The 14,679-nt window shown below is 41.8% G+C and overlaps 1 protein-coding gene across 1 annotated transcript; it reads left to right on the top strand.

Annotated features, from left to right (window-relative positions):
• Positions 1-801: 801 nt before the first annotated feature.
• On the top strand, positions 802-13,581 carry VDAC2 (voltage dependent anion channel 2). The gene is made up of 10 exons (XM_016224102.2): positions 802-880; positions 1,086-1,140; positions 2,178-2,246; positions 3,067-3,116; positions 6,367-6,519; positions 6,610-6,662; positions 7,596-7,823; positions 8,672-8,822; positions 11,612-11,669; positions 13,200-13,581. Exons 2-10 carry the CDS (start codon positions 1,110-1,112, stop codon positions 13,289-13,291), a joined length of 885 nt encoding a protein of 294 aa, XP_016079588.1. The 5' UTR covers positions 802-880; positions 1,086-1,109; the 3' UTR covers positions 13,292-13,581.
• The last annotated feature ends 1,098 nt before the right edge of the window (positions 13,582-14,679 follow it).

Raw genomic sequence — 14,679 nt, 5'->3', positions numbered from 1 at the left:
AGTCCCGGCGCCACACCCCGAGGAGGCGGCGGAAGGGGATCCCTCGGGCGAAAGCCAGGGAAAGGGGCGCGGCAGCCCGAGCCTAGCCCGAGTTTGTTCTGGGAGGGGCGGCCCCAGGAGCCTCTCAGGCGGGGCCCCGCCCGGCAATGGCACTTACACCGCCTTGGGGGCGGACGGAGGAAGGGAGGGCGCGAGGGGCTGCAGGTGGTGCCCGGCGCCCGCTCGCTTCCCCCGAGCCTGGAGAGCCTGTGTTTCAGGAGCGCACGTTGCTCTTGCTCAGGGCACACGGGGAAAACGCTCAGCTGACTCCCTGCCCATGCCCTAGCCGGGGGCTGTGCGCGGGGCTCGGGAACCACAGCCGGGGAAGGGAGTCGGGGAGGTGTACGTGACCCGGAGGGTGTGCGGCCGCGCCCAGCCCCGCGCGGGCACCCGCCTGGCGCCCCGCCCCGCCCCTGACGAGCGCGCGCGGGGCCTCCGCCCGCGCGGTGCCGGCCGCGTTACACCCGCCGTTCCCCGCCCCCTCGCGTCGGGGGCTGCCCTCGTCGCTGCCTGACCGCGGGTCCCGCAGCTCCTGCCTCTCCGGCCCCCGCCGTCGGGCCGAGGCGGCCCAGCCAGGGGGCGGGGGTGCCGTTGGTCTCCGCGGCCGTTCCGGAGCAGGTGGGAGCGGGCAGCGGGCGGCGCTGTGGGGACAGGCGCGGTAGACAGCCCCGGGGAGGGCGGCTGGGTCCTGGCCGGGGGTGGACTGGGTTGCGGCGGGCGGAACGGTGTCTCCTTCAGTTCGCCCTCCAGCCGCGGCAGCCGCAGCCCGACACCCAGCGAGCCGAGCGGCCTCAGCTGCGAGCGGAGCGGCGGCGACGGCCCCCCATCAGGAGACCACTAGGTATCGCCGCAACCGCCTCACTCGGGCCTGGGGGCCTAGGCCCCGGCGGCCAAACGGGAGGCCCGAGCGGGACTGTGGTCGGCTCTGGGTCCCTAAGATGGCCGCGCTGCCCCGCGGCCTCGCGCCCCTCGCGGCCTGAGAACCCCTCCTGGCCCCTTTACCCCCTTCTTCCTTCCGCTGACCGCACTTCTTGTCCTTCCCGCAGACCACCTCTTCCCGCGGCCTCGCCATGGCGACCTACGGTCAGAGCTGCGCGCGGCGTAAGTAGAGCAGGGACCCTGCGGGATGGGGCGGTGGGCGCCGGGGAGTCGGAGCCTGTCGACCAGATAACCGCAGCTCTTTTCCCTCCATCTCTCTTAAGAACTTAGGAATTGGCTCTTTTCGGTAGCCACTCCACCTGCCTTCACCTCCTGGTTCTGCAGAGGAGGGGCTGGGCTGTTGGGTTTCGGATAAAGGGACTAGGCCAGGGTAGTTGGTCTGTGACTGCGTTCACCTTTAGCTTTTGGGTGGGACTTGGAGGAACTCGAAAGCAAAAAGTTAATAATTGCAGGACTCGGTTTTTGGAGGATTGGGTCAGTCACTTTTTTAGAGGAAGTAACTCGTCCGTGAGAGCGCAAGGTCGTTACACGTGCTCCTGAGGGTGTGGACCCGCTTTGTAGAATGAATGAGCTGGCGTTGGCTCGGATTGCTGGCCTCAAACCCGACGGCCCTGGCTGAGGACTTCAGCATCATGTTAATATGTTTAAAGTGCCACTTGATATTTAGTAGGTGGAGACACTTGAATGGAACACAGATGGACGTATTACTTCTAAGTTCCAACTTTTAAGTTCCCAGAGTATTGTGTACCTTTCCCTTCCCACTCCAGAATGGTAGTTTTGACCTCAGTGAGGATACTAAGGGGTATATTGGGGGAGAGGGCCCTGTCTGAGGTTTGACTCTTTGTACTAGTCCCATCCTAGGAGGTGATGCTATAGGTACTGTAAATTTAGGAGTAGAAAGTCTGTTTTTCTTTTGGAAGGAATTTCTCAACTTTGTATAGTCACTTACTGTGGTTATCCATTTTAGAAATAAGCGTTTGTTGGTGATATCTCCCTAATGGATCGATAGAGTACAGTTTTATGGTAACTTGTGGTGGTATCAAAAACATTCCAACAAATTGAACTGCTTTTATTTGTTTTTTATTTTTTTATTGGACTGTTTGAGTTTAAAGATAGCAAAGATAGTAGTGGGTCATAATCTAATTCTTAGACAGAAAGTGGAGAACAGGAACATTAACACTAATGTTTCTTCCCACCAGCAATGTGTATTCCTCCATCATATGCTGACCTTGGCAAAGCTGCCAGAGATATTTTCAACAAAGGATTTGGTAAGACCTTTTAATATTTTTTAGATCAGAAGTGAAAATATGTGTTTGGATTGCATAGTGAAATTATTCATTTCTCAAATTGTAAATATCTTGCTGCATTAATTCTTCTATTGGATACATTTTAGATAAATTTCTGTTAGAATTGTTCTGTAATAGTCCACATCCCCCTTCATCCCAGTTTCCTCCAGTATTCTTAAACTATAGTGCAAGGATGTTACCTTTAAGAAAAAAACAGATGTGCTTTCATTTCTTTCAGATGTAGTTGAGGCCTTGTTTGACTAGAATTATTACTGTTGTTGTTATTATGTATTAATGTTTTGCTTTTTTGGAGGTGACTCCTATCAGATTATGGACTTTCTCAAGGTTTTGTTTTTCTTAAAGATTCGGGTCCACACCTCCTCTTCCCCCTTTTCTACTTTAGATCATTCTCTCCGTTGTTTAGGCTATTAATCCCCAAGGGGGAGATATAATGCCTTTGGATAAATGTTCCAAATGTCTATTATAATAAACTATTGGCTATTCTGAGATTTGAATTCATTCTCTGATTTTAGGTTTGAAAGTGGTTTGAAAGCCCTTTTTGTGTGTTCCAGATAATACACCAAAGCACAAAACACTAGGCAAAGCTGCAGAGATGTTCTGTTCTTTACATGTCAGTTTACATAGAATAATTTAAAATTTTGCTTAAGTATTGTTTTTCAACATATGTTTTTATCCCCACCCCCCAATATGTGAATTCTTGATTCTTTTTTTACTGTATAGTCAACTATTGGTATGCATTTATTATACAAAAGAATCATTTTGTTATAATTTGCTCTCTAAGGTTTTGGGTTGGTGAAACTGGACGTGAAAACAAAGTCATGCAGTGGCGTGGTGAGTGTTAGATACCTAAATCTAAGTTCTGATGAGCCTTTATATAATTTCGTACCTATAAAATATTCAAAACAGAAAGTGTCTACCCACCTGTTTTATTGTAAAGAAAAGGCAGAAGTTAATTTTATTTAAAGGGATTTGCATGTAACTTGATTTATTTAGGCTTTGGTCTTTTCTCATGTGGTCTTTTGCTGTATTTACAAGGAACTCAGTAAATACACTGGTCATGTGGGACTCAGTAAGATAATAAGCTTGAAGGCAGGGAACCTGTTGTACTTTTTCATAACCCTTTCTTTCAATGTCTATTAAAAGCATTAAGAATTCTGGGCATAAAAGTATTCAGTAACTCGTAATTTGAGTGCACTAATCATTTATATAATCGTCATATTCTAGCAGCCCTCCTTGGGGAAGATTTCCACATGTATTTTGTGAATTCACAGAATCTTGATTTGAGTATTTTTAAAAAGGTTAATATTTTGGTATTGGATGTCTTGATTCTGCCTAACATTCCCCCAAAGGGAGTAAAGTAAAATTTAGTTCTGTGTAATATTTTCTCCCTCTAAATTTTTTTGAGATTGTTTGAGGTATAGGATATAGTGTGTGCATATTGAATATTATTGGTCATTCTGATAAATTCTTGCTGTAGTTGTTAGTTTTCTTAGTGCATATAACTGGTATTAAAATTAACTGTTGTTGTTTCTTAATGCTTAGACTTGGGTTTCTGGGTTTTTATATTTGTCATGCCTGTCAGTTGGTTTTTTTGGTCCTAAAGGAAGCCTAAGTATTCAGTGTGGTTGAGTGACTTACTGGTTTAATGTAACATGTTTCAGAGCAGTTTCTTAGGATTTATTTTCTTGTGTTCCCACTGAGGCCCCTTATTAACACTTGCTAAGTATTGAAACACAAAAAGCCTCCAAAAAAAAAGGTAAAAGACTCAGTCTTTGTGTTTAAAAAAAAACCTATTTGCTGGTTGGAGAGACAAACTTTAAACTGGGGAAAAATTAGAGAAGTATATTTAGTACTAGATTGTGTGATACGTCAAATCTTTGTTGGAAAGGCTTATTGTGGACAGGGTTAAGGAAAGTTTTATGAAATTAGGTTTAAGATCATGAAGGTTGCATAGGAGCTCGATTATATATACTATAGTATGTTTTTGTTTCCATTTACTCTGTATATAGTTCAACAAGTATGGTACTGATCTTACTTATACTAAGTACCTGGCCCCAAATAAGTCCCATGAATGGCTGGTTCTGTTTTCTCACCTGAACTGCTGAAATGTCCAGGCCATCCCAGAACGTAGAAGCCTAAATGTCTGGTGATGAAGTGAAGGGCCTAAGCTCCGCCAGTGGTGTGATCTGGCCCAGTTTTGGTTCCACAGTGTGATCTTGGTTTTGTGTCTTGAGCTCGTAATCTAAGGATTGACGGATGGCGGGGTGGGGCCTCAAGAATCATTAATCAGTGTCACTCAGGAATAATAGTAGCTACTCATACATACTCCCCAATTCAAGTATCTGCTAGAAGAACACGCTCAGTGTAGTTTTAATAATGCTTTCCTTTTGTGTAGAGCACATGAAAATGTGCAGAGCTCTCACAGTGTCACTTTAGTTTAATCCTTTAGGGAATAGATGAAGAAGCTGAGTCCCAGAAAAGTTAAGTGTCTTCCTCAGTGTTTCATTTAGCAAACGACAAATGGATGCCAGGACTCCTAACTTGATTGCTAGTGTTCTTTTCTAACATCATACCAGTGTTGTTGTTTTTTAAATCCTCACCTGAGGATATTTTCTTTTCCCATTGCTTTTCAGAGAGAGTGGGAGGGAGAGGAGAGGGAGAGAGAAACATCCAATGTGAGAGAGACACGGGGATCGAGTCTGCAGTCGAAGTACGAGCTGTGCCCTTTGCCGAAATCGAACCTGGGACCCTTCAGTCTATGGGCTGATGCTCTAACTACTGAGCCAAACCTGCTAGGGCTAGTGTTTTTTTAGTATGGACATTGACTGCCAAGCTTTGACTTGAAATTCCTATTAATGAAAACATTTAATTTCAGGAGATAGTGTATAAGACCTAAGGCTTTTCTCTGCTTCACTGTAGAGCAATAGTTAGGCAAATGTTCTGTTTTCTAAGTGAAGGGTGATTGGCATTTTCTCCTGTTGCACAGTGTTTGATGTTTCCTCTGCAGGTATCACAATTTCAGGTTGAAGTTCTCTTAGTAGTTCAGATCACCTGTCTTCTTTAGAAGTGGCTTTCCAGTGGCCAAAGCCATTATTAGCAGACAAATTGTGAGTCAGAATCTGCAGAGGGCTTTTTAATATTTTATCTTGGAAGATTTCAGTTGCCTGCCTGTATACTGAGCTCTGAAAGATTCTTAGATTTCTGGGTTAGCTGTAGCAGATTTAAAATCTCAGATAAGCCCTCCTTCATATTATACCTTCCTTTTTAGTTGGTGTGCAATTAGGGATTTACAAGTTATTTATATTTGCTATAAACATAAGATTACATATAGATTATTTTTTCTACTGGTGTCATCTATTGTACATAATATAGTTTATATTCTGCATGAGATAAATCAGTTGTAGAGTAAATCTCCTATAACTCCTTCCCCCTACTTTTTTCTCTTCCTTTTTAATGAGAATGTGAAAGATGGTTGGAAAGGCATGAAACCTGGTGAAGATCCTTTTTATCTCACAGAAACAATATTGGGATTACCTAAGAATTTAGAAAAACAATCATTTGTTCGTGGTATGAATTCCTACAGTGGTATGCTTTCCCTTTAAGGACTTCCAGGAAACATTTTGTAATAAATACAGTATTATTATAAGCTTAGATTATAATGGGTCTGTGATAACTATAGTGACTTATTTAATGTTTTATTCAATATCAGGTATATTGGATGCAGTGCCAAAACATTCTCCCCACCCCCTACACTCCCCCACACTGATTTTTGAATCCTAAATAAAATCATCTTAGAAGTTTCCTTGAAAGGTGTACAGTTCCTTGTTTACTTGAGAATTAGATACAGATTAAGTTGTGATTGGTTGGAAACATCAGCTAAGTAAGGTAGCAGTTAGTAATTTACAGGCTAATTTTTCACTATTGTATATACCGAGGAGTAGAGGGTAGGTAGGAATATTCATCAAGGTAGAAAAAAGGATTAGCAAAGATACTGTGTTTTAGGGTTTTGTGTGTGTAAGGTAGTCAGTGGATTCTTAAATGCTTATGAGAAAGTTCATGAAGTTATTTATTGTCTTAATAGGAATTCTCAACATCTGGTTCATCTAATACAGACACTGGTAAAGTTACCGGAACCTTGGAGACCAAATATAAATGGTGTGAGTATGGTCTGACTTTCACAGAGAAATGGAACACTGATAACACTCTGGGAACAGAAATTGCAATCGAAGACCAGGTAACATTTTGAAAATGCGCTTTAGTGTTAGTTATTTTATTTTTGTATTTCAGAAAGGAAATCTGCAAACATTCCTTTTTCTTTCAACAGATTTGTCAAGGTTTGAAACTGACATTCGATACAACTTTTTCACCAAACACGGGGTAAGCATGGACATTTTTATTTGCTTTAAATTCAAAAGCACTCTTCTTATCTATACTTAGGAAAGATGCATATTTACTGTTTGAGAGCTTGCCCAGCTGCCTTGTGACAAATTTGTTTCTGCCTTTGAAGCATGAACACTATGGTGGCTGTCATTGGCTTGCCTTCAGATATTTGCCTCTTTTCATTGTGGCACTAACTTAGGTAATTAACATGTTTCTAATATGCTTTTCTGACTGATTTCCAGTTATGCAGAGCAGCCTTCTTGTGGTGGTGGCAGTCTAGTTACCCCATGTGCCTTTGTCTTTTAATTTGTGAACTATATATACTTTTTATTTTTTTATTATTTTTAAAGCCAGAACTTATTTTTATTTAAAAATGCTCAAGAGACTTTAAAAAGGTGCAAAGATGTCCAGGTTTAATAGATCATACTGAGGTGGTGTGTCTGTTGGTTTCTCCCTTACTAAGGCATCAGTTTGATCCTTGTTAATGAAACATCCTGATAATTCTTCTAGTTGGGTGGTGATTTCCTCTGACTCTCAGTGTCTTTCATAAAATGGCCATCAGCTCACAAATGATGAAAAATGTCATACCAGAAATAATCACAAAATGTTTGCAGATACTACTTGAATATCCTTTCTGCATTATTCTTTGAAACCAGGTTCAGTGACTATCAGTTTGAGTAGCGGAGATCATGATGAGTGTCATCTGCAGAGACTGGTATTAAATGCAGCTCTTGCAGGACAGAAACCAGCAAACACCCTTTAAGACAAAACACTTGTATATATATATTTTGCCTGTTATGACTATCCTGCTACCTTTTTTTGCTCCAGTTATGCTGCAGTTTATCTGAGTCTGTTGTGTGCCTTCTGTGCAGAAGTTATGTAAATCTTTCCCACTGGCATCAGTTTTAAGTCAGTTTGTTCTTTTTCCAGAAAGAAAAGTGGTAAAATCAAGTCTTCTTACAAGAGGGAATGTATAAACCTTGGTTGCGATGTTGACTTTGATTTTGCTGGACCTGCAATCCATGGTTCAGCTGTTTTTGGTTATGAGGGCTGGCTTGCTGGATACCAGATGACTTTTGACAGTGCCAAATCAAAGCTGACAAGGAATAACTTTGCAGTGGGCTACAGGACTGGGGACTTCCAGCTACACACTAATGTGTGAGTATTTCTTTCGTGGGATATTATGATGTAAACCTTAGGATGACATTGATGTCTCTTGTCATTTCTTGTTAAGCTAGGTCAAACCTAAAGGATTTCTCTTAACATAAAGAGATCATCCTTGGGTATTTTTAGGTGCCCATCAAAAGTGAACATTTAAAAATATTAGTCTGACTTTTGGTGCTGAGAGAGTAAATGTTCATTTCATACGAGGCTTGATGTGCTTTGTATTTTTAGAAGAGGCTAAGACATTGCCAGATTCTTCCAGTGCATTTGTTTGGCTTATTTGTTCCTGATATGTGAGGTGCTGATTTGATAGGATTGTCTGAAATGTGTGGTGTTTTTACCTAACCCAAAGTAGGTGTATATGTCAAAAGGACTGAGAGAGAATTTTCCCCCTTATAACAAAATAATGCATTGGTAAATGGTAGAAGTATAAGGAAGAAAACCAAAATTTCCCATAATCCTACCATGTAGGTATGTAATCTTTGTTAATTGTTAATGTTTTCGTGTTTCACCTTTTTATATGTGTATATACGTAAAATATATACTGAAAAGATGGTTTTATAATCCTTTCCCCCTTAATATATTTTGATCACTTTCCTATAGCATTATGTATTCTACATTATTGTTAGTGACTGGTAGTTCCGCTGGGTTTATTTCATCAATCCTTGTTTTTGGACATAGGTTGGGAAAAGACCTTTTAAAATAAAAGTTTTCAGTGGAGCACTAGAGACCCATGTGAGCAATAGCTTTTATTTAAATGTAATACTGCTATAATATCAACTTAGTGTCTTAGATATATTACATTGTCTGTTCTAGATTTATTAATTTAAAATATCTTATAGCAATGATGGGACAGAATTTGGAGGCTCAATTTATCAGAAAGTATGTGAAGATCTTGACACTTCAGTAAACCTTGCTTGGACTTCAGGTACCAACTGCACTCGCTTTGGCATTGCAGCTAAATATCAGTTGGATCCCACTGCTTCCATTTCTGTGAGTACTATGGGCTTAAAATATATGGGATTTTTGGTTGTGGGAATTAATCTTTGGGTATATTGAATTATGTTGAGAATATGAACTGTGGTTCACACTATCCCCAGTTTACACACAGATTGGGATTAGAACTTTGAATACTGCTTTTTTATGGAGACAGTGTTAGAAGTTTCATATTTAGGTCGCCATAGTTTAGCCTCAAAAGTGTATAAATAGTAACGCTGAGCCCTAGCTAAGCCCAGGGAAGTCAGTGTTTTTTGGTCCTGGGCAGTTCTCATTCCTGCTGTGGGGCGTGTACTTCAATTGATACTTTGACTTGATCTTTTTATGGTTTACAAAAGATCTTCAGATTTGATGTGTACATGCCATTTTGCAGTTAAAGAAACCAAAACTTGGAGAAAGGACTTAAACCACTACTAGGAAGGGATGGAAGGGAGTAGTAGAGCCAGGATACGACTGCATGTCTTTTGATTTCCTTCCTGTCTAGGGTGACCAGCTAGCTCATACTGCTTTGCCTGGGCCTCTCCTAGCTTTAGCACTGAAAGTCCTGCATCCCAAGGACTCCCCCCTCATCCCAGGTTGGCTGAGTTGGATGGCCACCCTAGTCCTGTCCTTAGGCTCTTTATTCCTTCAGTCATTGTAGGTTGGAGTAGGAGGGAGTGCAGTATCTCAGGGTGTAGAGGGGCTGGCTCCAATTTCAGGCACATCAGCAGCTGTTCCTGTGTGTCAGTTGTTTACAGGTCAGGGACTGCCTGTACCCAATGTACTGGAAATGAAAGAAAGTTAAACCTTCCATGAGAATTGTTTGTTACATAAAGTGATCTTCATTCCTGAGGACAATGTTTTAATAATTTAGGCAGTTAAGTTTTAGCCCCATTCTTGTTTTATCTTAGCACAGTTTTGGTTTTTTTTATTGTTTTTTTTTAAAACACAGCTTTATTGACTTCAGAGAGAGGAAAGGAGAGGGAGAGAGAGAGATAGAAACATCAATGATGAGAGAGTCATTGATCGAGCCCGCAACCCGGGCATGTGCCCTGACCAGGAATTGAACCCCGATCGCCTGGATCCCAGGTCGATGCTCAACCGCTGAGCGACGCCCGGCTGGGCAGCACAGTTGTCATCAGAGAGAATGAGAAACACCCAGAATGTTTTTCCCATTGGAAAGGCGGTGATTCATTTATTTTTCCTTTTTCTGTTTCTAATTGCGCTGTAGCAGGATTCACATAGCACACTACTCTCTGGTAGCTATATTGTTAACTCTCTTCAGATGTATGTTTGGCACTGTCACAGATTGAAGGCCAGCAGAAGATGTAACTCTCTTACAGTCTAAAATGGGAAGGGAATTTGAGACCTGTGTGCCATTGAGTGATTCCTGGGGGTTATTTGGAAATGTACCATTTCCCACCTAAGTAGTACTGCTGTTGCCCCAGTCGGGCATCACCTGAAGCATTGCTTACATGCTGCATCACAGTTTCATGGTTGACTCCTGTTCTAAAGTAGTAGGAACTTGAATCCAATTTCTGAGGCTTTTAGATTTGTTGGGCACAAGACGGTCACTGGTGGTACATTTCTTTTTGAGACAACTCACATGGTCATTGGTGGCTCACGAGGACTTGGCTGTAGTACCAATTCAATATAAATGCTGTTTCTGTGACTTTGCCTGTATAATTACATTGTTTCTGTCTCTGGATTGGGCTGTTTTGATGTTACACTTTGTAAAAGAGTGTAGATATCAAATCATTTCCAACACTGTTTTGAGTGTTACAATAACACTCAAAATGCTGAAGAGCAAAGAGCAACCTAGGCACTGGAGGTGGCTTAATGATATTAGTGGGAGAGAATGGAGCTACTCCTTACCATGTCTTGCTCTCAAGGGTTCCTTTGAGCCCTTGAAGGTCTGTGACTAAATCCCAAAATAATAAAATTGTGCAAGGTAGGCAGGGAACTGGATGGGTAATGACACCCCATTGGCATGTCTTCCCATACACAGTCTCGTTACAACCAAGACCCAGGGGCATTAATGAGAAGTGTGAGAATGTGAGGTTGAAGGATTTAGTCAGTCTTATTAGAGGAAGTACTTGGCATTTGGAGATTTTGAACATTGATGGTTTTGGCTCTTTAGGACGACTCTTGAAAGTACTGTGTGTGTCAAAGTCACAAATTTAAACTTCACATCCCACACTTTGAGGCTGTATCATACAGCTAGTGGGCCGGGTGGACTTCCACTCGCCACATTTTGGCGTGTCTTTTGTTAGATTAGACTCAACAAAGGTGATTCTTTTTATTTTTTTAATCCTCACCTGAGGACATTTTTTCCATTGCTTTTTCAGAGAGTGGAAGGGGGAGGGAGAGAGAGACATTGATTGGTTGCCTCCTGCTTGTGCGCCGGCCTGGCCGGGGGTTGAGCCTGCAACCGAGGTACATTCCCTGGGTCGGAATCGAACTTGGGACCCTTCAGTCTGTGGGCAGACACTCTAACCACTGAGCAAGACTGGCCAGGGCTGGGATGATTCTCATGAGAGTGCTTAGGCTCTTGGGCTGTGTGGACAATTTGGGGTCTGAAGACACATTCCAGTAGATATGATGAGTGTTGTGTCCTGACAATTTGACTTGGAGTTTAATGGACAAGAATTAAGTGGCACCTGCTTTTTGTTTGGCTTAATAACAATATTACGTTTTATTATGTGAATAAAAAGCCCGGACAATTTATAATTGCAAGATAGGGAAACATGTAGGAGCTTTGTCTCCTTTCAAAAATTTTTCATAATAGTTTTTGCATTTTATTTTAGGCAAAAGTCAACAACTCTAGTCTAATTGGAGTGGGCTACACTCAGACTCTGAGGCCTGGTAAGTATTCTTGATAAAGTAGGATTTTTCTGATAGTCTTTTAGAAATTAGTTTTCATTTCTTATTTTGCAAATCTTTCAATCATGCAAAATTGACCAAAGAGTACAATGAACACGTGTTTACTTTTGGTTAAAATTTTGTATTTCTTCCCCTTTTTTTGCTGGGCTGTTTGGAAGTTGCAGCTATCCTGACACTTCCCTAAATGCGTAAGCATGTGTCTCCTCAGAATAAGAACATTCTCTTGTTTGCATAACTCAATACTGTTATCACACCTAAGAAAATGATCAGTGATACCATCTTATTATTTAATGTCCATTCTCTGTTCACTTTCCTCACTTGTACCTGAGATGTCTTGCAGTCATTTTTATTTCCTCAACCAAAGTTCACTCGTTGCTTTGGTTGTTTGGTCTCTCTAATCTCATTTACTTTACACAGTATTTTGAGCCTTGCTGTGTTTTCTTGAGCATTACTTCTCAAACTTCAGTGTGTGCATGAATCACCTTGGGGACCTTATTAAAATGCACATGCTGTTCTCACAGGTCTGGGATGAGGAGTTCTGTCTTTCCAACAAGCTTTTAGGTGATGCCAGTGTCCCTGGTTCCTGAACCACCACTTTGATTGTAAGGCTCTACTAAAGCACTGGGACTGCTGCCTCCTTCAAATAGGGATTTTCACCCAGACCTTTAATTTGACTATTTTGAAACCTAAAGAAAGGAACGGTGCCTTGAACACCCATATGCCTTTCCCCACATTCACCCCATTTATCTTTCCATGTCTGTATACATAATCCTTTCCCTTCTTTCACTTGCCCTTATGCATTATTTAAACGTATGTTTTACAGAGATGTAGACACATCAGCCCTAGCATGCATATCCTAAGACTTTTTTTAAAAAAATATATCTTTATTGATTTCAGAGAGAGGAAGGGAGGGAGAGAGAAACATCAATGATGAGAGTCATTGGTTGGCTGCCTCCTGCACCCCCCCACTGGGGATCGAGCTCACAGCCTGGGCATGTGCCCTGACCAGGGATCAAACTGCGGTCTCCTGGATCATAGGTTGATATTCAACCCCTGAACCACGCTGGCCGGGCAAGACATTTTTCTTTATAACTACAATACCATTGTCACAGCTAAGAAAATTAACATTAATAATATCTAGTATGTACTAGTCTATTCAGATTTCCCCACTTGTCCCCAGAATGTTTCTTTATTGTAGTTTTTTCTTTCTAGGATTCAATTATGATGTCTTTTAGTCTCTTATAGTTCTGATAGCATGTTGACCATTATTGCATTTTCTAGAGCACTTTGTACTTTATTAACATTTTATGCTCTGAGACTTCATACCTTAACCTGGGATGGTGCCAACAGAATTCTCTCTGGTATCTCAGATTCTCCCAAGTGCCCTCTGGTGGCTGGCACTAGTAGGTCATCTGACAGGTTGCGGAAAAGTGACAGGCAAGCTCTGGAGTATTAAAAAAGACTGCAGGCTCTTGTGAGGTGTTTCATGCACGTCCTGGTTTTTGTTTACAGGTGTGAAGCTTACACTGTCTGCTCTGGTGGATGGGAAGAGCATTAATGCTGGTGGCCACAAACTGGGGCTTGCCCTGGAGTTGGAGGCTTAATCCAGCTGAAAGCAACCTCAGAGTGGATATCAGAAGATTTGGCCTTAATATATTTCCAGTGTGACCAGCAGGCTTTTTTCCCTCCAAGAAGGTGATCAAAACAAAGGATGAGCTAAACAAGAGCTGTGTTTTAAATATGTAGACAGTTACTTGTTAGCTGGTTTCTAGTTGAATTGGTTATCTATCTAGTTACCAATACTGCAGTCGTGCAGTCACCTATACATTATTTAATGTATTTAACTGTTAAATGCGCTACCCACCAATAATGAAATAGACCTTTATGAAAACTGTGCAGTTGTGTGCATGTTGTTTTTATGTTCCTTTTAACATTGAATATTGCCGTTGAATGAAATGGATCAGCAGATTTAAGATGAGGTTAAATTTTTCTTGTTAAATTCAACCATTTAGAGTCACTTTTGGTATCCTAAAACATGACAAATTATGAATAAAACAACTATACATAATTAATGACTCCAAGTATTTGCGGAGTTAAAAATTTGCTAGCTGGGGTCAAATCTCCCTGGTTACCTAGCTAATAATTTTTTTCCAGTGAGCATTTTGCTCTTTACCAAAACCTGTGCCACAAACGTCTCAATGTCCCTAGAGTAACTCTGAGCTTTTTAGACCACAGTAAAATAAGGATTTATGCCTTTTACATCTTCAGCTGTTAAGTTTGTACAAAATTACATTGGATCATTGTTAACTTACTCTCAGGAAGGGTTGGAGAGTAAGTGATGAAGGGTGGTGCTAAAAAGTTATATACACATACCATACCCCTGCGAGCTATTGCTATGGAAAACGAACTAGGCCCTGGGATGAGACTAGGAGTAGGGAAATGAAGTAAGGTGTAGACCGTATCCAGATCTGGAAGGACTGAGAGGGGAGTCTGTGGGCCCAGTGAGATGTTATTACTCATTTTCCTGACTGAAAAGCTCTGAGCCCAAGTTTGGGACCAGAGGCAACGCCTTCAGTCTGTGTGGCCCTTGGCTTTCATCTGGACTTGGACAGAATGATAGAAATTAATAGGTAATTTTGGTTGGAAAAGTAGGAAAGAACAAGTTTTTTGATGGGAGGATTAGTTTGAAGGATGGGAACAAAGGTTAGAGAAGGGGGAGATTTGTTCAACGAATTCAATACAGACCTGAAGCACAGAACAGATAAAATGTACTTTGAGGCTTACTACCCAAAAAGTGAAAATTTCCTGGTTAGGAACATGATGAGAAATTAGAAGTCTGGGTTAGCACAAAGAGTCCTGGTCTCACTGTCCTAAGGGACTGGCTGGACTGGCCTGAGTGAATCAGGCACATGTGACTTAATGGTGGCAGAAAGTTGGCATTTGAACCAATTTATTTGAGTCAGGACCTATTGCTAGGTAAGAAAAACAGGAA

Source organism: Miniopterus natalensis, chromosome 14 (genome assembly GCF_054644295.1).
Source record: "Miniopterus natalensis isolate mMinNat1 chromosome 14, mMinNat1.hap1, whole genome shotgun sequence".
In the NCBI taxonomy this organism is placed as follows: domain Eukaryota; kingdom Metazoa; phylum Chordata; class Mammalia; order Chiroptera; family Miniopteridae; genus Miniopterus; species Miniopterus natalensis.
Note: the sequence above shows the minus strand (reverse complement) of the source record. Positions and strands in the feature narration are given on the sequence as shown.

Bases quoted from the DNA above. Each gene is read 5' to 3' on its own strand.
- VDAC2 (XM_016224102.2), top strand. From the start codon at position 1,110: ATGGCGACCTACGGTCAGAGCTGCGCGCGGC. The intron at 6,663-7,595 runs GTAAGCATGGAC...TTCTTTTTCCAG, and splicing joins ACTTTTTCACCAAACACGGG to AAAGAAAAGTGGTAAAATCA. The intron at 11,670-13,199 runs GTAAGTATTCTT...TTTTGTTTACAG, and splicing joins CACTCAGACTCTGAGGCCTG to GTGTGAAGCTTACACTGTCT.